This window comes from Bombyx mori, chromosome 14, assembly GCF_030269925.1.
Source record: "Bombyx mori chromosome 14, ASM3026992v2".
Classification (NCBI taxonomy): domain Eukaryota; kingdom Metazoa; phylum Arthropoda; class Insecta; order Lepidoptera; family Bombycidae; genus Bombyx; species Bombyx mori.
Window position 1 is genome coordinate 5,820,810 of NC_085120.1, and position 26,171 is coordinate 5,846,980.

The window sequence follows — 26,171 nt, forward strand, 5'->3', positions numbered from 1 at the left end:
ACGTACACATGTTGTTTGTGAGTGTTTGGTGCCATTTAGTCAATTGATTTAGTGTTTGATTGATACTAAAACAATTCCTCGCACGTAACACGTGAAAAAGAAAAAAGACTTTTGATGCTTCTTGCACGTGAAGGATATCGGAGATTCGGACGTTAATTTATTCGAATATTGGAACAATGACTCCTCTGTCGGCGTATGGTAAATAGAAGCACGTGCGTTATGTTTACCAGTTTCCCGTGTTCACGATGCAGACCGACCTACCGCAACACCGCGTTTTTTTTCGATTATTCCCCGCCATCATTGTTTTATAAATAAATTTGCTTTCTCTCAGCGATTTGTTTTGTGATAATGTTCGTTCGTCCGTGCGATATCACATGCGTGTTTCAAGGCGAACATTGATTACATTTCGTATTATAATATTATACATGAATTGAGGCCTATAAAATCAAAGGCAGCTAAACGCCTTAATGTCGTAAAATGGATTAACAATGGCGCTCTCTTGTTTAGTCAGTTGGATACGCTTTAGTGTTTTTATATTATAACAAATGCAGCTAAATCTAACAAATTCAATTCAAAAATTTTATTTTTACTCGGTACTAAGTACTAATAAACGAAATTTTATCATTTAAAATTCAGATTATTAGTAATATTCTCATTCTTTATAAATGTGCTTTAAAATAAAGAATATCGTAGCTATCGGAACAAAGTTATTTCAGCTTCTCAAATCGGGAGTGTTGCTAACACTGGCCCTAGCAAGAGCAATACTTCGATGGATCGGGAGGATCCGTAATGACGTGTTTAGGGCCGATTTTTGTAGTTTACCTGAATATTAGACCGACTTGGATTTAGCTGCCTTTGATTTTATAGGCCTCAATTAGATGAAATACTGATTCACCATAATTTTCGCGCCCTAATAGTTCGAGCCCTAGGCTATCTCGAATCCAATTCATCATCATGCCCATTATAAACTCAATTAAATCTCATTAACATAACCCAAGTTACACCGGCTCCCTATCTTCGAAGACATGTCACCACCTTTGTCCTCCGTAACCTATTCCAATTCACACTGGACAACTTACAGGGACAATACAACAGTTTTGACCCTCAAAGAAGACCGGCCTATTATTTGTGTATTTTAGGCAATAAACAGTGCTTTTTATGCGATTGTCAGCTGTTTTTTTTTTTTCGTATTTAAATATGAAAGACTGAATGCACATTGTCCGTTGCACTGAGCTCGTGGGCTGCAAAGCGTCGGTACCGTTGATGCATAAACATTAGAAATTATCGAAGCGAGAGTAACTTGTCTCTTGCATGGGAAACTGACATCGCTTTTGGCGGGAAATATGACATTTCATGACATACGAGTGATGTTTTTTTTTTCAAGTATCCTTTTGCCATCTATGGAGGTCATATACAGAAATAGGTTGAATGGAAACGTGTCGAGAGGCTGGGAACTGGAATAAACGAAAAAAAAAAACGATCCTAATCCTCTTTGAAAATGACTATAGGTATGTGTGTTCATTGTGTAGAATGTAAAGACGAGGCCAAGGCGACATAAAGTTCATTTGGGCGCTTTGTTAACACTCATACACATTTGTAGACACATAATATTATAAAGTTCACAAAAGCGTTGGAGGAGAGTTGTTTCAAAGGGAAAAATAATAAAAACTCTTTGCTCTTTGATATTCTGGGAACGCTCTATCGAGGCGTGTAACGTAGGACTAAACTAAACAATAACAACACATTACAAATCAGGATTAGAATCACGCAGGCATACACACACCTACGATACCAGGACATGCTATAGTTAAAAAATGAATAACCAAACAGTAGTACAGTAATTTTCATTCCTTTTCTGTGCGTACGCGCATCTTTTCTGTTTAGCTTGCGCTCATAACGCTGTCTCGCTCACACGGTCATTGACCGCGCATCTCCGACGAGATTGCATCTAGCGGCCATACAGCTTCCACAGATAGATGCAATACAATTTGTGGCCAATTAAAATTTAATATCGTTAACGTTTGCCACTGTTTTCGTGTTTGTATGTAATTCATATAAAAGTGTACTGCAAAATAGTGGAAGATTGCGAAACTTTGCAGATTAGGCTCGACCCAGTTCGCTTAGATAAGGAAATAAAAAAAAATATACTGCGCAATTCAATGACTACATTGTAGTAAGAGCGTTTTGTCCTGAACCATCGGAGCGCTCTAGCGTTACCAGTTGACCGTTGAAATGGTAAAAATTCAAAATCCTTATAAAAAGAAAAAAGAAAAAAAAGCCGAAGCGTGTAGTAGTTTATTTATGACGTAGTACTAAATCTCCAATAAGAAGAGCTTGAGATATGTTTTTTTTTGTACGGGGCAACGCTCTCGGGTGGAAAAAACCAAAACAATTTTTTGTTGGTTCCAAAAACTTTTACGAGCGCCCTCAATAGTAAACGAAAGGGACGGTTGTATCTTAGAGTCCTTTCTTGCTCGTTGGCCTTTTTAACATTGAATTTGGAGTACAGTGCAACTTGAGCACGCACCAAGAAAACTTGCATGATGTTCCATTAAACTTATTACCTTGATTTTTAATTACCTTTACGTAAATAGGTTTAGTTCTCAACTAGGTCACGGGACATACTAAAGGTAATAAGTGAACTGCCTTGTGAATATATACCGGCTCAGTCTCGTTAACCTAAATTAAGCAATTACACAGAGCATATGCGAATTGAATTGCATCATCTACATGCAAAATTAACAACTGGATCTGATTGTGAACGATCTCAGACTGTCTTAAGTGACCAATATTATCATCACATATACATCCGAATCTGTAATGTCTTATAAAGCAGACACTGAGATTATATTGAATCCTTGTAATGAGTTCAGAGAAGTCGGATTAGTATAGTCGCTTGTCTAATAAGACACCTCTATGAAGATGGCCATGATTTCAATTCGTAGAACCGAGACAATGTAAACGATGAACCAACCTCCTTCAATATTGTTACAATAATTAACCGCAATAAAACCGACAAGAATTGTCAAGTCAAACAGTCTTTGTGGTATTTTCCAGGAATTTCTTGACAGTCGCCGACGATATTTGGTTATTAAGCTTACACACACGTTTTAAAAATTATCTCCACGTAATCCAAGGTTTCGGTTATGTGGAACGCGTATACCACAAAAACTCAGTGTAACCAATGCGGCCAATTATCCAGGAATTCATAAAATATTCCCGGGCACTGTTTAAGGCGATTCGTTCACGTTATGTCCAATGCTTTCACTTCACTAATTGGGTGTTACAATGAATCTTTGTTACAACCGATCCAACAGACAAACATATTGAGGAAGGTTCAGGTTTTATTGTTTTAAGTTTCTGGTAACACTCAAACATATAACCGAAATGAGACAGGTTACATCTTATGATAAAGTTTTAACATTTTTGGTAATTTCTTAATTTGATGTGACCATTATTAGCTTTTTACACATTAGACCTTGGTTCGCGTTACGTGTTAAGATTAGAGAATTAAATGACTTAAACAATTCCGACTTCAAAGTTAATTCGGTCATAACAATAGATATTTTAAGTAGGATATGATTTACAAATGATTCAATCATTAATTTTTCGTGAAAATACGGCTATTCTGCAAATTTTAGTATTCCATAATAACAGTACAGAGGAGCTGCCTTCGGAACGCGGTTAGTAGGACATAAAATAATCAGGAAGGTCCTTGATAGTAATAGTAACCCACTTGTGTGGGAATTATTGGATAATACGATACCCCTTGAACTCTTTATCTCAGTGTTATGGACATAAATATAGCTGATAAAGGTCTTTCCGCCTGAGTAGGCTAAGATATGATTATACGTTTTAGGGTTCCGTAGCTGAATAGAAACAGATGAAACCCTTTTTTATTATTTCATGTCCGTTTAACGGGGATATTTTATTTTAGACTATAATTATGTAGTTAATAATTGGCAGGTAGATGTGATAACTAGGATAAACAATTATTATTTTAAATTACGAAACTGTGTATACATAGAAAAATACTTAAAATTAAAATTTTGATCCAAGTGTTTAGTAACTATTAAACAAAATAATACGGATTTTTCCTCACATAATATACATAATATGTAAGTAAAAAATTTCAATGGCAAGAGAAAATGTAATACATAAAATAAATACGGTCACTACGGTCGAGTTTTGACCACTAAACTAACGACTTCTCATAGCAATAATTATTATTAGAGCTGGTGCTTTATGTATCTAATCGAAAGCATGGAGGAAAAGTTCAAGTCCACTTAAAATGAGTAAGTGGTTCTTAAAATGTTCTGAGCCGATGTAACACATCATTTTTTCTTTCTAAAGATTATGTATCAGGTTTGGGCTATTACAGGTATTTATGAGTGAAGCTAAGAGCAACTCTGTACAAAAATATATACCGTTTCTGAATGTTGACTTGGTAAATAATTGAATTATAACTTCTTACGTGCATACGTAAGTAAAAACATTTTTTTTTATTAATTTAAGGGCTGGTTAAGTGTGTACTTTTAAAGTAGTAATAATCCCTACCTCATTTTCGGCTATTGGTGAGAAATTTTGAAAAACATATATCTATACTAATATTATAAAGCAGAAGAGTTTGATTGTTTGAACGCGCTAATCTCAGGAACTACTGGTCCGATTTGAAAAATTCTTTCATTGTTAGATAGGCCATTTATTGAGGAAGGCTATAGGCTATATAGCATCACGGTAAGACCAATATAAATGGAGCAACAATTAATAATGTTTCAAAATACGGGTTTAAATAGCTCCTTAACATTCTATAATTCAAAGATATTTTCACTTTCTACGTAAGTGAAGTGGGAGGTAAAATTTAGCGTTATACCAAAGTAACTATTCCACGCGGACGGAGTCGCCGGCAAAAGCTAGTTAGAAGAATAAGAGCTTACAAGAACTCAAAGAATATTGATTTAGACAATACGTTCTTTAATTTTTCGGAACTCTTAAATTATATTATTATATTATACGCGGCGATAAAATAATATTATATTATGGATTTACTTTGAATTTTAATTTCACTTCAATACACATTTGGCTGTTTTTTCATTAAAAATATTATCTATTACAGAAAACAATTAAGTTTGAAATTAAATATATCAAGTACCACTGAATCTGAACCACATCTAAATTATAGGACAAACTTATAACATCACTGAAAATGTACACACGCAAATCGAAACAAACAAAAATATTATTTATGATCATATTATGCGTATATGAGATTTCGATCTATTTGCGTGTTGAGTTCTAAGCAGGCAATAGGTTTTTATTAACACTTTATTTCGGTTCCCACACTCCAGAGAGCAATACGTGGAATTTGGTCACGTATCCTAATGAGTCCTGTACATAATAAAGGCCCGCGTAAGGCACGAACACTTGACCCATAAAAAATGAATTCTAAATCAATCTATCACGACGTTTCCTTTTCACACACTCCGGTGTTTAAACAACCGAAATGAACAAAAGACTAACTCAAGTGAACCAAAAGGCAGCATAATGTGGATAAATCTCGCATATTAAGTAGACGGGTGTTAACTGGAAAATAATACTAAGTAGCCATCATCGAATATACCAGTTACCAAATAGTAGCAGAGCATACGTTGTCTTTGACGTTTGCTTGTTAGGTGATCCCAAAATGGCGGGAACGTTGAAGAATTTTAAATAGTGTTTGAAGATAATTTGTTAACCACATTATGTTCTATCCATTGAATAATTAGCGAGTGGATCATAAGTTTACTTTTTTTTTTTTAAAAACACTTTTATTTAATTTTCGCAACTTAAGTTCCGAATTAAGACCAAAATAGTACCTACTATAAAATGAACGCTTTTATTTAATGTTTTCAAGTTAATTTCCGCAATTTAATACCTGCTATTGAGTGTATTTTACAGCTATTCTTCACAAAGTGGGCTCGCATTTTAAAATACCACGTAATGATGATTACACTGAAGTGTTCGTTCGAAACTTCTACGGAGATGAGAATTGATCAAATTGTTATATATACTTAATTTGAAAAAAAAAAAAAAAAAAAGTCATTGGTATAAATTACAGTGATAGAAACTTTGACGTTTACGATAATTTTATTGCTCAGTATTTATTTAAATTGATCGAATTACTGTTGAGATTTACGGTTACGACAAATTGTGATTACGAGAATGTTAGGAAATAAAATTTGGTGTACGTTTACTTGCTGCTATTATCTTCGGATGCTTTTGTTAGTTTTTGAAACAGGTTTCAATTTAGAAAAAGAAATCATTATAACAACATCTCTGTAAGACTGTAATCTAGCAGCGGGAAACCGTAAGCATGGCACATACTTACCGAAGCGTTAGGTATTTTCAATAAACCCAACACATAAATGAGGTTCTTACCTGTAACAAAAAAAAACATAGGTATTTTTAAATTAAACGTAATTAACTTGATGAGAATAAATATAATAATAATAAATATTTACTAACAATCACGCCACGTTAACTGGTCCCGTCATAAGTTCTTAAAGAACTTGTGTTACAGGTACCAGATAACGGAAACAAATGTAAGATTTTTTATTATACACATACATATATTTAATATACATCCATAACCCTGGAAAAGACATTTATATTTATTATCATACAAATATCTTCCCTTGGCGGGATTCGAACCCGCGACCCCCTTGTGTAGTGACCATGTCACTTACCACTACACCAGACAGCCGTTAATAAGAATGGATATGAAATAAGGAAAAAACAATTTTATTCGTTTTAATAGCAAACAGGTACATCTTTTAAAATGTTGTGGAAGTCGAGAAGGCCAAATTTGAGGGATATTAGAATGATTACTAGTTACGGGTACAAACGACAAGGCTGCTGCGGTTTCTATGTCTTGCGGTTAGCGTGGGCTGTCTTATTTTATTGTGTGGGCTGTCTTCCCCATTGTAGTTAGTACATTAAGCCATGTAGCAATGTTTGATACTGAATTTGTAAAAACGCAATTAAAATATTATTTTCGTTGTGCGGGGTGAAATTCTGTTACGTTGGATAGATCGGAGGAGAATAGTTAAACAGAACTTTTTTATATTGTAAGTAATTTAATTTGTTCACTAGCAATAAATGTTTTAACTCAAAATGTGTCTTGTATCAATGGTTATTTCAATTATCAATAATCGAAATCATATTTTTGGAATGTTATCTGTAATTTAAACATATTTTTACAGATGTCCCCCTCGTATTGATAGCCTCAAAAACTGAGTTAAGCTGCAATGGGATAATAAAGATTACACAGAACGTATTCTTGGATTGCTCAAACTGGTTGTTGTCATTTATCAAGTGTTCGGTTAATGACTAGTTTTAGCTGGTATTATATTTTATGGGTTATACTGACATTTACGGATATATAGAAATAATTTTGTCTTTTAAGAAAGTCCCAGAAGTTTCAAGTTTTTAAATTGGATTTTGCTTAAGTTGGATTCCAAATACATTTTAATTTAGATTTTAATTTGAGATTGGTCTCAAAAATACCCAGAGCATAAAGAAAAGAAACATTAGACACTTAGTTGAAACAATAAGATAACTGTTAAACGTTTTATAGAGTATAACAGTATTTCTGCTGCCGTGCAAATACTGTTTACATGTTAATGTCAGAATAGGTTTTTAATTTTGTGAATTGTATTATATTTCATCTAACTTTTTTTAAGATGATCATTTTATCTATGCTAATATTATAAAGAGGAAAGATTTGTTTGTTTGTTTGTATTGAATAGGCACCGAAACTACTGAACAGATTTGAAAATTCTGTCACTGTTTGGAAGCTACACTATTCCTGAGTGGCATAGGCTAAAATATTTTTTAAAAAAAATTAGGCATCCTTGCTAAAACTCCAGTAATGTAACCCGAAGTGTAAAAAATTACCTAAAATATTCTTTACATAACGTGCCCTGCGAAAACTATTGATGATAGAATAAAATAATCTACTACGACTTTGTAGAACACATTATTATTTACAAAAAGTGTCGGGACAGCATATATCTAACTATTATAGTTATGCCGCAATAAGTGTTCTTTTATTTAAAAAAATAAAACAACGTCCAATATCGTTGAAATTTTTGTTAAAGACCCGAAGCGGTGCCGGAGCTGGCCGCTCTTAGTTTATATAAGAATACCATATTGTTTTGTGTAGTCTCTGTCGAATGTGAAGATCTTTGTCATTAAAGCTGTGCTGGTTATGCATGCATATGAACGCAATTTTCGTCGACTCGCTTATTGCACGCACTGATTTGAATCGCGTATTCATTTAAAATGACATCTCTGTGCTCCAGAAAATTGAGGTTGTTCAACTATTTTTTTATTTTTTTTTGAAGAAAATTGCATCGAAACAATTTTCTCAAAAAAGTTGAATAACCTTTGGCATCGCTTCGTTCGCGTGCCGTATTCGTCTGTCCTTTTCTTTTGTTCGAAGTTAGGGTGCGACGAACTCTGTTTGTTTGTAAACTGTTCTATTGTGTACGTTTTTTCGCGATATTTTGGAAGCGTCAATGTTTTATTGTTTTTTTTTTATGAGTTCGTTATTATCGATTGTTTTGTTAACACAACCGCAATTTTACAAAAAACAAAACAAAGGTAATAATTTTATTAAATTAACATAAATTATTAATTGATTGTAATACACGTACGCGCAGAAAATTTAATTAGTGCTCGAGTTTATTATATTACAAATGAATTACAAGTGGTGCAGTGACATAGTATCGATGCATCGATATTACTTAATAGCACAGTTTTAAATTTATTTATTAAATATATTTAATTAAAATAATATAATAATATCACGACGATAAATTTAACTTTTTCTATGTATGCAACAAACAAAATAAGTTTTAGTAAGATTTTTATGCAAAATAGATTATTTGCATATACTTAACCTCTCATTAAACGTCTAAATTTATTTAGTCAGTTTACGGAACCGTAAATGAATATTTTTGCGAGAGAAACTACGTTGTGAGTTCGTTCACCTCTCGCCTACGTTTTGGGGTGGTTACGGTACGCTTCGAATTGTCCAACGTTTCCGGTCCGCGAATTGTGCTCGCACGCATTTCGAAAGCTTTCGCGGACACATTTAAAACGGTGCGCGGATTTCGACTTTTAAGTCTCATTTATGATTTTTTTTTTTAATTCATGATAGCTTTACTTGTGCGTTCATTGTTCGATTTGTTTATTATGCAACGTTACGTAACGTACGCCGAAATGCAATTTCCTGTCAATAATGTAGAACACAATGAAATGTCCAATCACGAGCTTTGTTTGTTGACATAATGCGTACATACGCGCTGCCATTTGAATATCGAATGAGTCGTCGAAAGGTTGTCACGAAGTACCGTTAATTTAAGGCGCTACGTCACACTATAATGTTTTGACATTACACTCACTAACGTTTAGTATCAATGGAATGCTTTTTATGCCCAATTATCGCGCGTTGCGATACCAAACGCCATAATGGCTGGGCAATCAGTTAAATTACTTAAATGTAGGACACGACAAAAGTAAAAAAAAAAAGGAAAGTCATGTCTGTCAACACAATGAGTACAAAGCGATTTAAATAAGGTTAAAGTGCTTTCTTTAATTAAATGCTTTCTGTTTTTGTTTGCCGAGGAGTATTTGAAAGTGCATATAACTTCTGTATCTTGTTTCGCTTGGGCAGTTCGGGCATTGAGCGCGGTTCAGAGTCGCTCACTTTCTCTTAATCAGGGCTGCTCTGTCCTTATTATACGAAAGTTAAGACATTGGCCTAAGCGGAGTGGAGAATACTTAACTACACGCACACATCGATACGTGTCGTGTGTGCGTGTTGTTATGGTACGTTCAATAACACTACGGCGGCGTCGGTTCGACGAACTCAGTGCGCAGGCGCCGTTTGCGGACACCATGATGCGAAAATGGTCTTTTGCTAATATAACGCTTTTTGCTGTTGTTAGTAAACAAGCCTCAAGTTATATTCCGGTGGTACGATTAGTGAAAATGTTTAGAGAACACTTCGAACGTGTTATATAGCTACAAATGGGGGTACGTGATGTGACCGTTGTTAACAAATTACAATTGGTCAACAATTTGTCGTATTGCGCAAGCGGCTAGTGCCCTCGACAAATAAATTTTTCAAGGTTCAACAAGCCGCTTTACAGTTACGGGGCCGTATATTCCCTTTATGGCCTCGTGGAGTTAACGGCATTGAAGCGCCTGCCACGAGTTATCTAGTCCACATAGTTTAGCGTCCGGACGCACCTTACAATGCATGCAGTCTTATAAAGACTATGCACACTTGACTTTTTATTTTTTTATTGCTTAGATGGGTGGACGAGCTCACAGCCCACCTGGTGTTAAGCGGTTACTGGAGCCCATAGACAGCTACAATGTAAATGCGCCACCCACTTTGAGATATAAGTTCTAAGGTCTCAGTATAATTACAAGGGCTTCAAGCCGAAACGCATTACTGCTTCACGGCAGAAATAGGCGGGGTGGTGGTACCTACCCGTGTGGACTCATAAGAGGTCCTACCACCAGTGATGTCTTTAAGAAAATAGTTTTATTATTTTTTGTTAATGACGGACCGCCGAATTTCTTCTAGTAAATATTCTTTGAAGTGAAACATGATATGGAGAACCACTTCAAACCGTCGCGCGCATCCAACGGTCAAATTCATTTGCATCAGGGTCAATCAAACGAATTCATCTTAACACCTAATTTTAATAATTATTCATCTTGGTATTCAATTCTCAATGCAACGCCCGTTCACACACAATTAGCTTCATACACAAAACATATCTGAAATTTAAATTGTAACTTTATATCACTAATTCTATCGACAATAATAACGTGAAATATGATTATTTTATTTAACAATGCATTATTTTTATTGTCGCGGCTTCTTTACAATTTCTCTTGAGGGTCCAGTAATTTATTTTTTTAGAGTGGCCCATCGGTAAGTAATAAAAATGTTTCTTTGAAATCTATATTGAAGGAAATTATAGCCAGAGTTAATATATTGAGAATTTTATAGACTATAGATCATATAGAGTTCGAATTTAAGCTATAATAGGTTCTAAGAATCACTTCTTACTATATTATTGCAAACAATGACAGTAATGAACAATATTTGTATTTATTTCCTTGAAATTGCTGTCATCACGGAAAACATTATTAATGATTTTGCATTCATTGCTCACGTATTCTACACTAGTGGCTATATACGTAATATTTACGTTACTATCACATAAAGTCGTTTTATTTGAGTTCACGTTCCAGTTTCCAACATTTCAAACTCTCACGGAATTCAATCAAGGAAAGGTGTGAGACATGTAATGAACAACTATTTATACAGTTGTATCTCTCAACCCAATGATCATGACGGATTAACATTTGAATTCCTGTATTAACATAATTTCTCATTCATCGAATGATATCAATCATTACGAGTACGAATGCTCTTGATGGATGTCGTCTTATGGGATATTTGTGACAGTTGAATTGGCCCGAAGAAAGGGCCCACGTCAAATGGTCCCAGAGTTAAAGTTCACACGTGTTCTATGCATTCGGTGTCAACAAAAGGGCCCTTCTGACCCCCTCGGACTGTGTACAACATTATAGAGCGTACATAAGCAAACAATCCCTTTAATTACCTTTTTATAATGTTTCACTTTTCTCATATAAGTAAATCATGCGTTGAATGATTGCGATGTCAAACTAAAACAAAATAAAGTACTTGTTGCTTAGTTAACCTCCCACGCTCATGTTGATTATTCATGAACACTTTCTACTGAGGATAGTGTACACAGAAGTAAGAAGCAGAAGTGTACGCGTTAAGTAAAGGTAAGTGTGTAAGGCGTGTAAGTTTAGGATTTATAATGGAACATTAAAATATAAGATTCTCCGGTACACTTCTATTGTATCCGTGATCAATAGAATCCGAAGAATGAATGTAAATTTGAATGTAAAACGAATCAAGATGTCCAATCCCGACAGCTCTTCAAGTACCTTGCATGAGGTTCCCTCATTCATAAGGGTGTTGCTAGTGAAGAATGTTGATGTAGTTTTGATTTATTGTAAAAAAGGCGTGCCTGCGGTTTTATAGAGTTCAAATTTGTATTTTTAAAATAATTAAACATATATCGTTCGTTTCTTGGATAGAAATAGGGTATAAATAGCTAGTCATTCTCTAGCCAATGAAGGTGTGTGAAAAACTTTGGCAAATATAATTTCATTATTTCATTATTAGGGTTAACTGTAGAGCAAAGTAAAACTTTGAGTAAATCCAACAACTCAAAAATAATTACTCAAAACGCGGAGTGTCTAGGAAGGAAGTGCACCCTTAATTTATTTTCAAACTGCGACAGAAACCAAAGCTGTACACTCCACGCCCTTAACGACTCTTCAGATTGAAACGATAACGCAATTCAACTGTATAACTGAATTTATATATTAATACGTGAAGCAAAAACTTTGTATCCCTTTTACGAAAATTGCGCGGACGGAGGAGTATGAAATTTTACACACTTATACATAGAGAAGAAGTGCACAATGCTAATATTTTTTTCAAATAATGCATAAAAGATACATTCAATCAATAAAGAAAACATTACACACACTACATACCATGTATTTGACGCACACACGAATGCGTCAAACTTTTGTTCTTGGCGTCTGTTGTCAAATTGAGAATAGATTAAATATTGTTTGCATTTGTTAATATTTTTTATAGTGTACATAGTCTTGGCGAAATTTGTGATTATAGAAGTATAAAATACAATCATAATAGTGTACAAACTTACAAACCCAATTAATTATAGTCGAATTTCGACTACTGCGGTACCTCTAGTTCATATAAACGTAGTTATTATAAGGCCGAAATGACACATCACCAGTATCGTATCGGCTCAAGGTTGTCGTTCTTGTCGATATGTATATTATTTGCTCACGCAATAATTACTCGGCTTCCTCGTTCGATACGTGTATTATCGTAATGAACTGATTTTTTTGCTAATAAAACAATATGTGCTGTTATTGCTACTACTATAATAGATAGGACTACGAGTATTATTATTTTTTACTCAAATCATATGTAATTTTCTGTTTTGGGTAATAAGTGTATGTCCTTGTCGGTTGTGACCCTATAATTACGAAGGAGACTTTCCCACGTGTGAGGACAAGTGTCCGTAACCTTTATGAGCCGTGTCACGTCCGTTGGGTGAAAAATTAGTGCAAATATTCATAATTTACGCCTTCGTTTTCACGAAATAACTACGTGACAAGTGAAGCGTTGACGGATAAGCCGTAATATTTAATACAGTATTATTTATTTCATTACGCTCTGGCTCTGTTATTTAATGGGACAGGTTCCAATTTATCGATATCGTAAAATTTTGTTTGAAGAAGCAAAGTTTTCGGTTTGATTTAACTTGTAAGCCCAGTTTGGTTGTGCGTTTACGAGTCGTGAGCCGGCTCTATAAGAAACCGATTCTGGTTTATTAGATAGAGCACGAGTTATATCAGAGTAATAATTATTTCGACACCACAGTATAGCTTAAGATGACGGGCGTTATTAATTTTGTGATATCCAAAGGCTCCTATAATTATTTACTTAAATACCAGGATTTCGTTGCCTCGAATGAACTAAGACTATATTATTGACGAAGCAATTTTTTTTATTGCCCTTGTAGGCAGACGAGCATACGGCCCACCTGATGGTGAGTGGTTACCGTCGCCCATGGACTTCAGCAGTGCCAGGGGCAGAGCCAAGCCGCTACCTATTTTCTAAGGTAATTTTCTAGGGTATAAAATATTTGTTGGTCCAGCTGTTTATTTTTCGCTCGCGTGTTGAGCGAAACAATACGGTTTGTATGTGTATTCTTTACAATTTCGATTCGAATCATTAGAAGCAATGATTTTTTTACATTGAAAACTTTTTCTTTTAAACGCCAAGCCACACTGCGCTTTCTTTCTTCCGTCCTGCATTATACACGGACAGATGTGAGAACAAAATAATAAAAAAAAATCTCCGACACGTTCCCGAATTAAAATTGACGCGTTCCATTTAAAACAATAACGAAGTGCGGCACCGAATTGAAAATAATGAAATCTGATTGAGTCGTTTTGTTCTAATAGTGAAATCGCGTCTAAATATGAAGCCACCGTTTTCAAAAGCTTTATTGCTTTACATCAAAACGGGGAACTTTCAAACTATTATTCACACGAAGTCCAAACTTGATAATTATTTATTGATCCGGTGCAAAATTGAAACTTGTGCGGGGAAATAATCCCCCTAGTTTTGTTTTAACGGAACCGTCACACGTATCGTGGATAAATGTGGGGAGAGCAGAGTTGGTCTTCTATCGACCGTACCAATGATTGTGGCGACAGATGCGATACTATTGATACTATAATTATTTACTACGTGATCTATGTAGAATTAGATATTTGTTGTGTTCTCGAATTTGGTTGATGTGAAATACGGTTCATTAAAAAATGTCTCCTTTCTTGTTTGGTAGACCACGTAATTATATATTCAAATTAGCCAGGGTGGCATCTATTCCTTTTACGGTACATAAAAATATACATTAAGCAATTATCAATACAATTAAGAGCCTAGCAGAACATTATAAATCACGACATCTCTCTAAAAGACTAATAGCTGATGTCAAAACATGACTAATGATCGTATTAGGCAAGTATAACAAAGTGCCTTATCATCAATTAAAACATGCATAAATTACATTTATCCGATGGAGTCACGAACACAAAACAATATCGATAACAATGTTATTAACTTATCGATTCCCACGTGGTCGAGCGATGGGAAACCGTTTAACAAGGTGCTTCTGATATTATCAATTATCTACCCTGTATATTGAAAGTATCGATTTCCGAACCCCCTGTATAGAGCACAGGCGCTGAAACAGCATGGGAAAGTGATAAAGGTTTATGGTCTATGACTGAACAATCAAGTCATTGTAAGTGGCGAGTTAAGTTGTACTCGGTAAGTGCTTAAAAACAGAACGTCGCTGTTTACTAAAGGTTTAGAGTTACTTCAAAAATATTTTTTCCTGTACCAAAAAAGACGGCGACTCTAAAATGGGTTTTAAGTGTTCTTTCGGTTACGATCCAATCTCCAAAATAGCTTTGAATTTATTTTAAGTATATAATTTTACGAAATAATTCTTGATTGTTTTAACATTAAGTTAAATTGACGAATTATGTTCTAAAGGTCAACGAACTATACGATAAGTGAGACTTAATTGGCACATAGATATTAGATGTTATACCGAATTTCGTTACTAAATTAGTGGTTTTATCGTTTATTTTTACATGTCACACAAAATTTGGGTTAATCTAATACTATTTGGTATGGTATTAAAGTATTTTATATAATCTACACTAACGTTTAATTAAAAAAAATTGACAACTTTATAACAAAAAATTTGCTTTTACAGTAAATAATTTTCTTTTGTAATTATGTATTTAAAATGTTTTTCTGCGAGGGAAAAAATAGTAAAGAACGAAATCAAAAGTGGTAATTATATATTAGACCAAGGAATGGAATTGTTCCCATGGAATCCTTAGGGGTTTTCAACCGTAAAAGATTTGTCAGCTGTTTTCATGGTTAAGGAATAATCGAGTAATTGTCGCAAGGGCGGTAATGGCCTCCGTGTGAATAATTTTCGGGGGTGGATCTTCCGTTTTGGTATCAAGAAGTGTTGTTTTTTCAATACACAAGGATTTCTGTCAGTTTTTGTAATTTTCAAAATTTACTTATGACAAAAAAATATGAAAAATATTTTAAGTCTGTAAATATACTAAAATGTAGGAAATAGATAACATTGATATAGTATTTTTTTAGGAATATTGTAATTTAATATTTCATAAACATTTGAATAAAATTAGTATGAGTAATAATGAAAAAATTATATTTTTATTATTTCATATTATATTATTATACATCAGGCACTATTTTATAGTCCAATAGAATTTTTGTTTGTTATAATTATGTAATGCCGTATCTTTGTCCATTCCAAAAAACAGTGAATTATTATGGGAATTAAAACAAAAATGTTTAAGTAGTTCAATAAAATAATAACCAAAAGAGAATGCACTTTAAGGACACTTATTCAATCAATACATACAATTCCTAATTAGTCGAGTCAGACGCTGAGAGAAAATTTCCTAGGTATTTCAGATCTAAGAGTGTATTTTATATGGCTTCACGAAATGCTATAGCACATACGAGATAATAAGCACACTCAAGTCCAGAACAAACGCTATCTTTCTTAAAAGTATTGACTCCGACCGGGACCGGTGGTTTACTGGTAGTAGGGCCTCTTGTGAGTCTGCCCGGGTATGTACAACCGCCCTACCTATTTCTGCAGTGAAGCAATAATGCCATTTAAGCGTTTTTTTTATTTGTTAGGTGGATGGACGAGCTCTTAGCCCACCTGGTGTTAAGTGGTTAGTGGAGCCCATAGACATCTATAACTTAAATACGCCACCCACCTTGAGATATAGGTTCTAAGGTCTCAAGTATAGTTACAACGGCTGCTCCACCCTTCAAACCGAAACGCATTACTGCTTAACGGCAGAAATAGGCAGGGTGGTGGTACCTACTCGTGTGGACTCACAAGAGGTCCTACCACCAGTAAAAAAATTAAAAAAACTTGGTCTTGGACCATTCTGAGATACATTGGGTCAGTAACCACACGACCAACGGGCAATCAACTTTTAATTAAAGCAATCAAAATTAGTTTTCGCCTACACGTAAAAAATCGGTTCGCGATCGTTAAGCGTGCCGCTTACCACGAGAACCGCCAATTAGAAAGTCAGCGCTGGTCGTAACTGTACATTTTTCGCGTAGCCGACCCGAAGTATTCGTCTAAGCGTAGAAAAAGTTAACAGAACTTTTCGTAACATTTCGTTTATCGTATTTCTAAGATAAAGGTTGGATTTCTCTCAAGTGGGTCACGATGCATAAAATCGGAACATTCTTAAAAGCGTGGCAGAAAAAAATGCCCCGCTCGGGACTATTTTGTCTTAAAAATGTATAATGATGTACTGTTCATTTATTGTAGCTAATTTTAACTTAATATTTTATTATTTTATTTATTGTATGACACACGCACACACACGCACACGCACGCAAACATACACACACACACACACGCACACACACACGTACTATATTCTTACAGATCGCTCTTCCTGGTTAACTTACTTTACCTGGTGACCTAGCACTGAACCACTGACTTTTGTAACACAGGTTTTCCTAGCACAAAAGTCAGGGAATATTGTTATTGTATACCTCATAAAAAAGCCATGTATATTATTATACTAGTGTTAAGAATTCTTGTACGTGTTTGTATTTTAAGAGGCTTGAATAAATATTGTTATTATTATCATATTTTGATCGAATTAAAATTCGTAATGTCACAAATTTTTACATCTTGATATAACCGTAAAATTAGTTGTTTAGCATGATATTATGATACTGAATGCGGCATTAAAATCATCGAAACATAAACAAACATAAGAACACGCCAAGACGCAACTACATAGTTCTATCAGAATAGATATAATATTACCATTGTTTCCTTGTAAAATTCACTGTCTCTAGTTGTCATAATTGAGGTATTTTTAAAGATATCTTAAGTTTTATTGAAATGAACCTTGCAGGATCAGCTTTTAGACTTTTTCATTTAGCTGCCCTTGTGACTCTCTTGTGAAATCCATTTTAATTACAGACAATCTTATTTTCCGACTGATCGGGACTTCTCGGTCTACGGATTGATTGATGCTCCACGAGTTTTGTACCGTATACCCCACTTGGGACTGCTCTGAAGAATTGATTGAAATAATCCGGTCCGTTTTACCATTGCACTACTCCATACTGGAGCTGACTTCCAGCATCCAGTACGTTTGTCAATATTATTTTTGCCACGTACGACCAGACTCTGAAGTGAATTTCGTCAACTACTATTATAAGATTTACTGGTGATTCGTTCTCCTTCTCCTCTGATAAATTTCTCCTGCGCCATTCCTGCTTATCCTCGGCTGTGTGTGGTGATTAAAACACCGTTATTTTACAGGATCTTTGAAGCGGACAAGTAAGGTCGAGTGACCCAGTTTAACAAATCTATTACGCCCAACCTATTATGCCTAAGCTAATAAAAGGAAATGACACGCGGACTCGCGTCACCGCCACACCGTCAGCGTTGTTCTCCGTTAATTCAATTTGCTCAACTATTGTTCGTCCTTGATCTCAATTCAAGAATTAGCCGAGACAATAAAACGTTGTTTAAGCTGGTTCTCTTTTGAATAAAGTCGCTAATATTTTGTTAACCGCCAGAGATGTTTCATTAGGAATAATTTGTATGTTCATGTTATGCTTTGGTGAATTTAACGCGAACCGTCCTTTTTATCTTTCAGACATTTTGATCTTAGTAAAGTGCAGTCGTTATACGCATTGAACCATACAGTGTGCGTTTCCTTAGGGTCAGCACACACGTGAGGTGTGGAGCGAGCGTGTTCCTCGTGAGAACTCCCAACGTACATTTTGTCTCGTGTGTCGGTGGTTGAAACAATTAGTTTTCTGCATTAACAAGTGCGAGTGATGTATGTTTATGAACGTTTACAAGAATAATGATTGTAGTAAATACAAATATCGATTAGAAATTTGATCTTCTTACTAAGGCCCCGGAATGTCTAGTAGACTCTGGGAAAGACAAATCATACAGCACTGCGAATGATTCCTTTTCTAATAGACCTAAAAGACTAATACATACATTAACAAACAAAAGAAGGTAAAGTTAGGCAATCCAGACGCTTAGTAACAGAAATCGATCTAATTACTCCAGTGCGCCGCGTAGGGCACCGATGATCTTCTATATGGCAGTCAACGTACTAAAATTACTACTACTGGTCGATGCCTCCAATGAACACTACGCTAACTCCAAATTCGTAGATTTACAGGAGGAGCGTTTAAACGAAAAAAGTTGATAAAATCTTTATTATTGCAGATATATTTATGGTTTTTTTGTGTAGTTAGCAGATTTACTCTTGCTTCGAACCCCATCAATAATGATTAAATGTAAAATAGTGAAGCGATGTGCGTGAAAAACGAAAATTAAAAAAGTTTGAGTTCGAGTAGTGTTCATTGGAAGCATCGCTGTAATAATACTGTTACAGCAATGTCTGTATTCGTTGATCTACACACCGACGTGATTAGTCCGATAAAATTGCATATAAAAACAACGAATTCGTGTTCCCGGTGAAGTTGTGAAAACCGCCCGATGCGGGTGAAACAAAAAGTTGTCAACACACACGTGTTTCGAATTTCGAAATTTCGAACAGATAGGGGGAACGTAACGGTCGCGAAGGGCGGCATCTGCTCTCGCTACCCCCGCGTGCGATATGCACCCTCCGCACTAAGCGACGCAAGCGAATACATTCCGCTTTAAGTGACCGGGTTGCTGTCATTCTGACAGATGTGTTACAATACGTATAAATTTACAACAGAGTTCAATCATTAAAAACCTAACAGGTTTAATATTAGCATTGTCTTAGGTTTTCGCGATTCGTAAATATAATTAAAAATGCTTTTACGGTCGTCCGTGATCACGAAAACTGTAAAGTATTTGAAAAGTCGGTAGTAATACAAATGAAAATAGTAAAGGCGAGATTAAACCGTAAAACTAGTTTTAAATAGCATTAATGTTATACTCGACTATTGTGTAAATTCCGTCTAAATATGATAACTGTAATTTTAGGACACTTTTAGTCATCGAGATTATATTAAATACATAATATCTCGATGGTTTTAGTATTGATTGAGTAAATTAACCCATAGACAGAGCCCACTGAGTTTCTCGCCGGATCTTCTCAGTGGGTCGCGTTTCCGATGCAGTGGTAGATTCTGCAAAGCACTGCTCTTGCTAGGGCCAGTGTTAGCAACACTTCCGGTTTGAGCCCCGAGAGCTCACCTTACACGTTAGGGAAAAGCTGAAATAGTCTCTCAAAGCAATCAGTATAGGTAGGAAAGGTATTGGTTGCCGTCGGATGAAGAGTAAATGACAGTTAAAAAATCAATACGCCAGCCGTTGGAGTGAATGTCCGCGAGGGTGAAGTACAAAGGGTGTTTGTTGCGCACGCGCCGTTGCCGCCGCCGGCCCGTTCGTTATTGCACACCCATTATCAATCACAACACAATGCAGACTTATTCTCTGCTGTTGCAGGGGTGACAATACCGATCGATATTTATGTTTTCGTTAAAGAGCAAAAAAAAATTTTTATTGCTTAGTTAGGACGAGCTCACAGCCCAACTGGTGTGTTATGTGGTTACTGGAGTCATAGACATCTACGACGTAAATGCGCCACCCACCTTGAGATATAAGTTCTAAGGTCTCAAGTATAGTTACAGCGGCTGCCCCACCCTTCAAACTGAAAAGCCTTACTGCTTCACGGCAGAAATAGGCAGGATGGTGGTACCTACCCGCGCGGACTCACTAGAGGTCCTACCACCAGTAAATGTTAGAAATGAAGTTCAAGCCATCAGCAAAAAAATATCGCCAAGATGAGCTAACAATACAATGTAACATGAAACTATTGAATCGTTAGAAAGGGTTCTTTGAATGTTAGAGCGAATTGACCAAATGCAAACTACTGCAACAAAAAACCTGCAGCAAAAAATGCAACAATTTCTAATGTCGAATCTATAAGTGCATATTACGAGAAACCCCGCTGCCGAAGTCCACTTACTTTCCCATAATCCAAAACATTGGAAAGTTCAACGACACTAGAAGAGGTGTAATTACGCACAGTTATAGAAATTAGAAGGGAAATAAGGAATTGGGTGACCGGGTTTTCTTAGACCCCCTGCACACATAATACGGTTGGTCAGTTTCAGACAATAAAAATCGTGACCCTTAAACGGTTCTTAGGAAGTGCATAGATTTACATCTGCCGAAACGTAACGCGTATTGGAGAGCATTTGAAATAATTTGAATATCGTAGTTGTCAAATATTACTGGCGGGGAGCAAGTACAAGGGGACCATTTTTTTTCGTTAAGGTTTTTAACTCCGCTATGTATTTATATAACAAATATAAGGTGAGATTTTTTTGTTTGAATGAAATCATAGATTTCCACACATTGGGAAATTTTATTTTTAAATTGACCACCTCGAAGTTTCGATACAGTGTTATTAACTCCGCCAAAAATAACCGCAGAACGCACGCTGAGTTTGCCATTTAAGTTATTAAAAAGGTAAAATATGAAATATGTGTCCGTTGTTCTTTTTTTTTGTAAATTCTAAAGACAGATTATTGAAAAATTTTATTTTACATGGTAAATTATTTTTATAAACATTTTCCCAAGTTTTTTTTTCAAATATTCTTTAATCGTGGCCATTTTCATATTTACCTATTCAGTATAAAAGTTTATCGAGGAATTTGCAAATTAAAAAAAAGTCTATGAGACCGTAACTTTTCGGTTGAGCTGAAAAAAATATTTGCCAATGTGTACGTCTTTATCTTCTGTTTACCAGTTCAGCCGCAGATGTCAAAATGTATAAAATGGGACACGTGTGGGAGGCTCGTAATATATCTCACTCGGAGGCGTTGTATCAAAACAATGCGAATCTAGGTTAAATGGTACATGCGGTTTATTCATAATTTAATAATAAAGTAAACTGTTTTTTGTTTAAGTTCAAGTTACTCATTAGGGTCTGTGGTTTTGCGACGCCTACAAACATTATAATAATCAGTTAGATTTTTTTCTTCTAATTATCCCTTAAACTCGACGAAAGTTCATTCGAAATTACTCAAGAAAAGACTACAATTTTTTAATTACAGTGTTACAAATTATATAATGGGAGGTCTATAATTGGACCCTTTATGAAGTACGCGACACCTTGATGGAAAAAAAATCGAGAAACATCAAGTTACTTAGGGCAGTTTTTTACATCATCGTAATTGAAAATTAGAATGTGCCCGATTTGTTTTTGTTCGAAAGTTAATAATATTATTAATACCTGGCTATAGTGTGTATTACGTTATGTTTGTAAAGAGAACGTATAGAATATACGAGTTAGTGCCAAGACTATGCAACTGCCTATTTAAGAAACGCGCCGATGCGTCTGCCAGTGAAGACTTCATTGAGCATTGTACATTGTTACACGTAATCAATGCTTAAAACATATTAAATTAGATCAACCAGGTAATGAATTCGAATTCGGATCTTGTAATATCACACGAAAATGTCAAATCAAAGTGACATTGCATTCGTTATCGCCTTATCAGCAACACACTATGTTTTCTGAGCTAAGAAAAAATAAATAAATGTGCATGCATCTCTGTTTATCGGATTGAAACCGGTGAGCTCGAGATACTATTATACAGTTTGGCAGTTGTCACTGGCTGTTAATAAAAAATTACGAATGTGCTTAGATTAAAGTTATGTTACGTACCTGTTATTCTCTTTTGGGTCTTGGTGCTCTCTGGACTTGAAACTTTAGCCTCCTGGGTGGATGTATTCTGTTTCGGCATCGAGGTTGTGATCGGTGACCTTCTTAACGCTACCGGAACTGCAGACGCTGGTACTAATTGCCACGCGAATCTCTGAATGCCCGGTAAAGGTTGTTCATTTGCAAAATCGAAGCCCCATCTTTGACTGTCCAATTCCAATTGTCTCGCCAATTCTCTCTCAACGAATCTTCTATTCTCTTCTCTATCGGTACAGCCGAATAAATTCCTTCTGACACCATCGAGAGCGGTAACTCCGCGAACTCGAAGCGACCTAGTGTCCAGCACAGTCGTCGTGGCCTGTAGGCCGGGCGCCCTCACACTCAAAGCAGACATCTCAATAGAGTCCAAACAGCGAAACACAACACCGATTAACATCCACGACGTTGTCTTCACCTATCACAAACAAGGTCAGTTTCAATTTATCGCAAAACAATATTGGTTTAACTATTCAGATAAGGTATAGTCCATCCCGCACTAATAAGAAAACGTATTTATTGGTTTAGTGTAAACAAGTCGTAAATGACGCGGCAAGTCACGCGGTGACGTCGCACGTCCATACAACAGGAGTACGATCGCCAGTTTGTCGACGAACAAGAAAAAAATTACCAAGCTTGGGGCGATACTAGCGCCACGCACGCATTTCGATAGTTGCGAATGCAGCGCAAGCGTCGGTTTTGTTTAAGGACAGTAAATAGTACATTTTTCCTTCACTAGATGGCAATAGCTTCGAATAATTTTTTAGATGATGGAAAGTTCGACCTTGTTTTTTCCATTTACTAATAAGCTCCTCCACATTAAGCGGGCTTAATTAGGTATCTACTAATGAATATTGATATTTAGTTGTAAACAAAAATTATATTATAGTTTACAAACCTACTCACAAACACATTAAAACAACAAAATTTAATCATGCAAAGTTAAGAAAAATACTGACTATAAACATCATTATATAACACTTTTGCGTGTACACGTTTCAAGTAAATTATTGGTTAATAGTTTATTTAACTAATCTCTGTTGTGTTCTGGATAAGAGTAAGCAACGTAACGCAAAATCATGGCAACATTTTTGAATTAACTTGTTTACGACGAACGAGGACGTGTCTTGGTTACGTGTTGTTGCAGCATAATTCAATACCGCTTATCAGAAATATATCTATCTCTTTCGCGATGGTAAATAAACCTCAAGTGTGACAAGGATAGAAAATGTATTAATAGCACGGTAAAACTCGACGCCATTTTGCCAAAACTCGATTGACTAGATTTGAGTAGCGTCTATCTGGAAATTTTCATGTTAAAAACAAGAGTTATTTGTAAATTAATACTATTACATCGAAAATATTAATTTTGTCACAAGCTAGGTTCAATTAGTTCCGTGTTAGACTAACTGTCTCATTCAAATATTGCCAATAATATTGCGACATTTATTTCTCTTTCAGTTAAAAACTAAACAAAATTACGTGAAAATTTATGAAAACCTATAGCTAACTATTAAATACTGTTGGACACTCACCTTAAGGTATTTAATTATTATTACACGGAAAATCTTTGATTTGAAGACGGGGTTCATTCACTGCACTACCTTCGTACTAATTTTCAAGATACGACAATGACGCGTAGCCAGAGCGCGGGCTCGGTGCTGATTGGATAAAAATGGCGGCCATTTGTCCTATTGGCTAGCTAAAATTTAGGCGCCAAATTTCGGTTGGTCGAGACACCGGATGGCGGGAAATAAATGAGGTACTTTCCGGTGAGCCTGAGTTTGTATGGAAAATTGTTTGCCGCCGTTTGTTTCCGCGTACTCGCAACAAAAAAATAAGAAACGACGTTCATCGGAATATGCACCCGGTCCTTCAGTAGAGTGTTTCAGCATTATTTTTATAAATCCAGTTTTCGATTTTTAGCTTCTTCTATGCAGTAATTAACGACAAATTAATTGAGATTGTGTTCCTTAAATAGTTTATTTTATTTAGCGTATTGTTTCTTGTTGCATTTAACAAGATCAAACATGATATTTCATCAAGATATTTTATCAATGTATGAATTTTAAATTTATTATTCACCATACATTTTAAGAACTCGAACGGTTTTTTTCCGTTTATTGTTTCTACAATATTGTTTGATTGAATAAAAAAAGAAAATTAATTATAATAACATAGATCAATAACAAATTAAGAAAGTAACGTATCTTATTCTTCTGCATTTCCCGTAAAAACTATTGGCTTATTTTTTTACAAAGTAAACTTATTTTAAGATACTTTTTGACCTAAATAACGGAAATCAGTGCTGCAGGATTACACTATGGCTGCAATCACAAAAAATGTTTCCGTTTCAAACAGATGTTGCGTGAATGTTTGATGGTTTTCAAATACAGGATACACAAAAAATACTTTCCCTGCAGGTGCATACGATAATGAACAAGACATAGCGGTTTAGAGTCTATTTATAGAACTTGTTTTTTTATTTTTAAAGGGAATTTATTCTCAATTTAAATGTTCGAAAATTAATGACCTTACATAGGATTTTCGTATGTGTTATGTGTACCGGAAATCGATACGAGATAAGGAAACGTCAGTACGTTTTCGTGTATATCTTTTTTATATCATTTTTCAGAGCATTCAGAATATAATTTCTATCTTTAGAACATGACTAACGTCCTTGTCATTTGATTTTATGTATTGTGAATTGTATTGTTCATTTGACACAAAGGATCTTGATATCAGTTTTTCTGTGCAATACCTTCCAGCTCAAGCTTCCGTTTCCAGGTCTCAAGGGATGCTTTAAATTAGAGGCATAGACTATATGGACGCATAGAGTATTGCCCCAAACTTTATCTACTAACTAATCATGCGTCGATCCCACTTCGTGGAAAGTGGACAAGAAAAAGATTATCTTTTATGTATGTCTCGTGCACTAGGCGCTCGAATCTGTATTACCGACCTGCCTATTTCTGTCGTAAAGCAATCATGCGTTCCGGTTTGAAGAGTGGGACATTTTTACAATTATGACTGCGACCTTATATCTCAAGGTAATGACGTCATTTATAAGTTGGAGTCTTCGCGCTACGTTAAACATTTTATGCAACAGTATGGCGTACGTTAGATCACCCATTTATGCTTTTTATTTTTTATTGCCCAGATGGGTGGACGAGCTCACAGTCCACCTGGTCTTAAGTGGTTACTGGAGCCCATAGACATCTACGACGTAAATGCGCCACCCACCTTGAGATATAAGTTCTAAGGTCTCAGTATAGTTACAACGGCTGCCCACCCTTCAAACCGAAACGCATTACTGCTTCACGGCAGAAATAGGCGGGGTGGTGGTACCTACCCGCGCGGACTCACAATAGGTCCTACTACCAGTAATTGTGGTCATTAGGCGACAAACGTCCCCTAAATATGGCCAATTTCTGCAATAAAAATATTAGTTTGAAATATTTCGAGGCCACGTTATTGTGACTGATATTATCTGTCGTCAATGTAACGTGTGGCAATGCTCTGTTTTCATGAATACTTCGGCTTGCATAAACACATTTGCGAGTTGTTTGTTCGACATGTTGACAGATATGCCATTAAAAATGACATTACAAGCCGCCAAATAT

The 26,171-nt window shown here is 35.5% G+C and overlaps 1 protein-coding gene across 1 annotated transcript in view; it reads right to left on the minus strand.

The window, feature by feature from the left end:
- LOC101739436 (uncharacterized) overlaps positions 1–24,228 on the minus strand; it is a 41,990-nt gene extending 17,762 nt beyond the window's left edge. The window contains exons 1-2 of the mRNA XM_004922589.5: positions 24,084–24,228; positions 22,516–22,966 (exon numbers count right to left, since the gene is read on the minus strand). Of these exons, the coding sequence (XP_004922646.1) occupies positions 22,516–22,966; positions 24,084–24,140 (508 nt within the window). The 5' untranslated portion in view covers positions 24,141–24,228. The remainder of the gene's footprint in view (positions 1–22,515; positions 22,967–24,083) is intronic.
- Between the last annotated feature and the right edge of the window lie 1,943 nt (positions 24,229–26,171).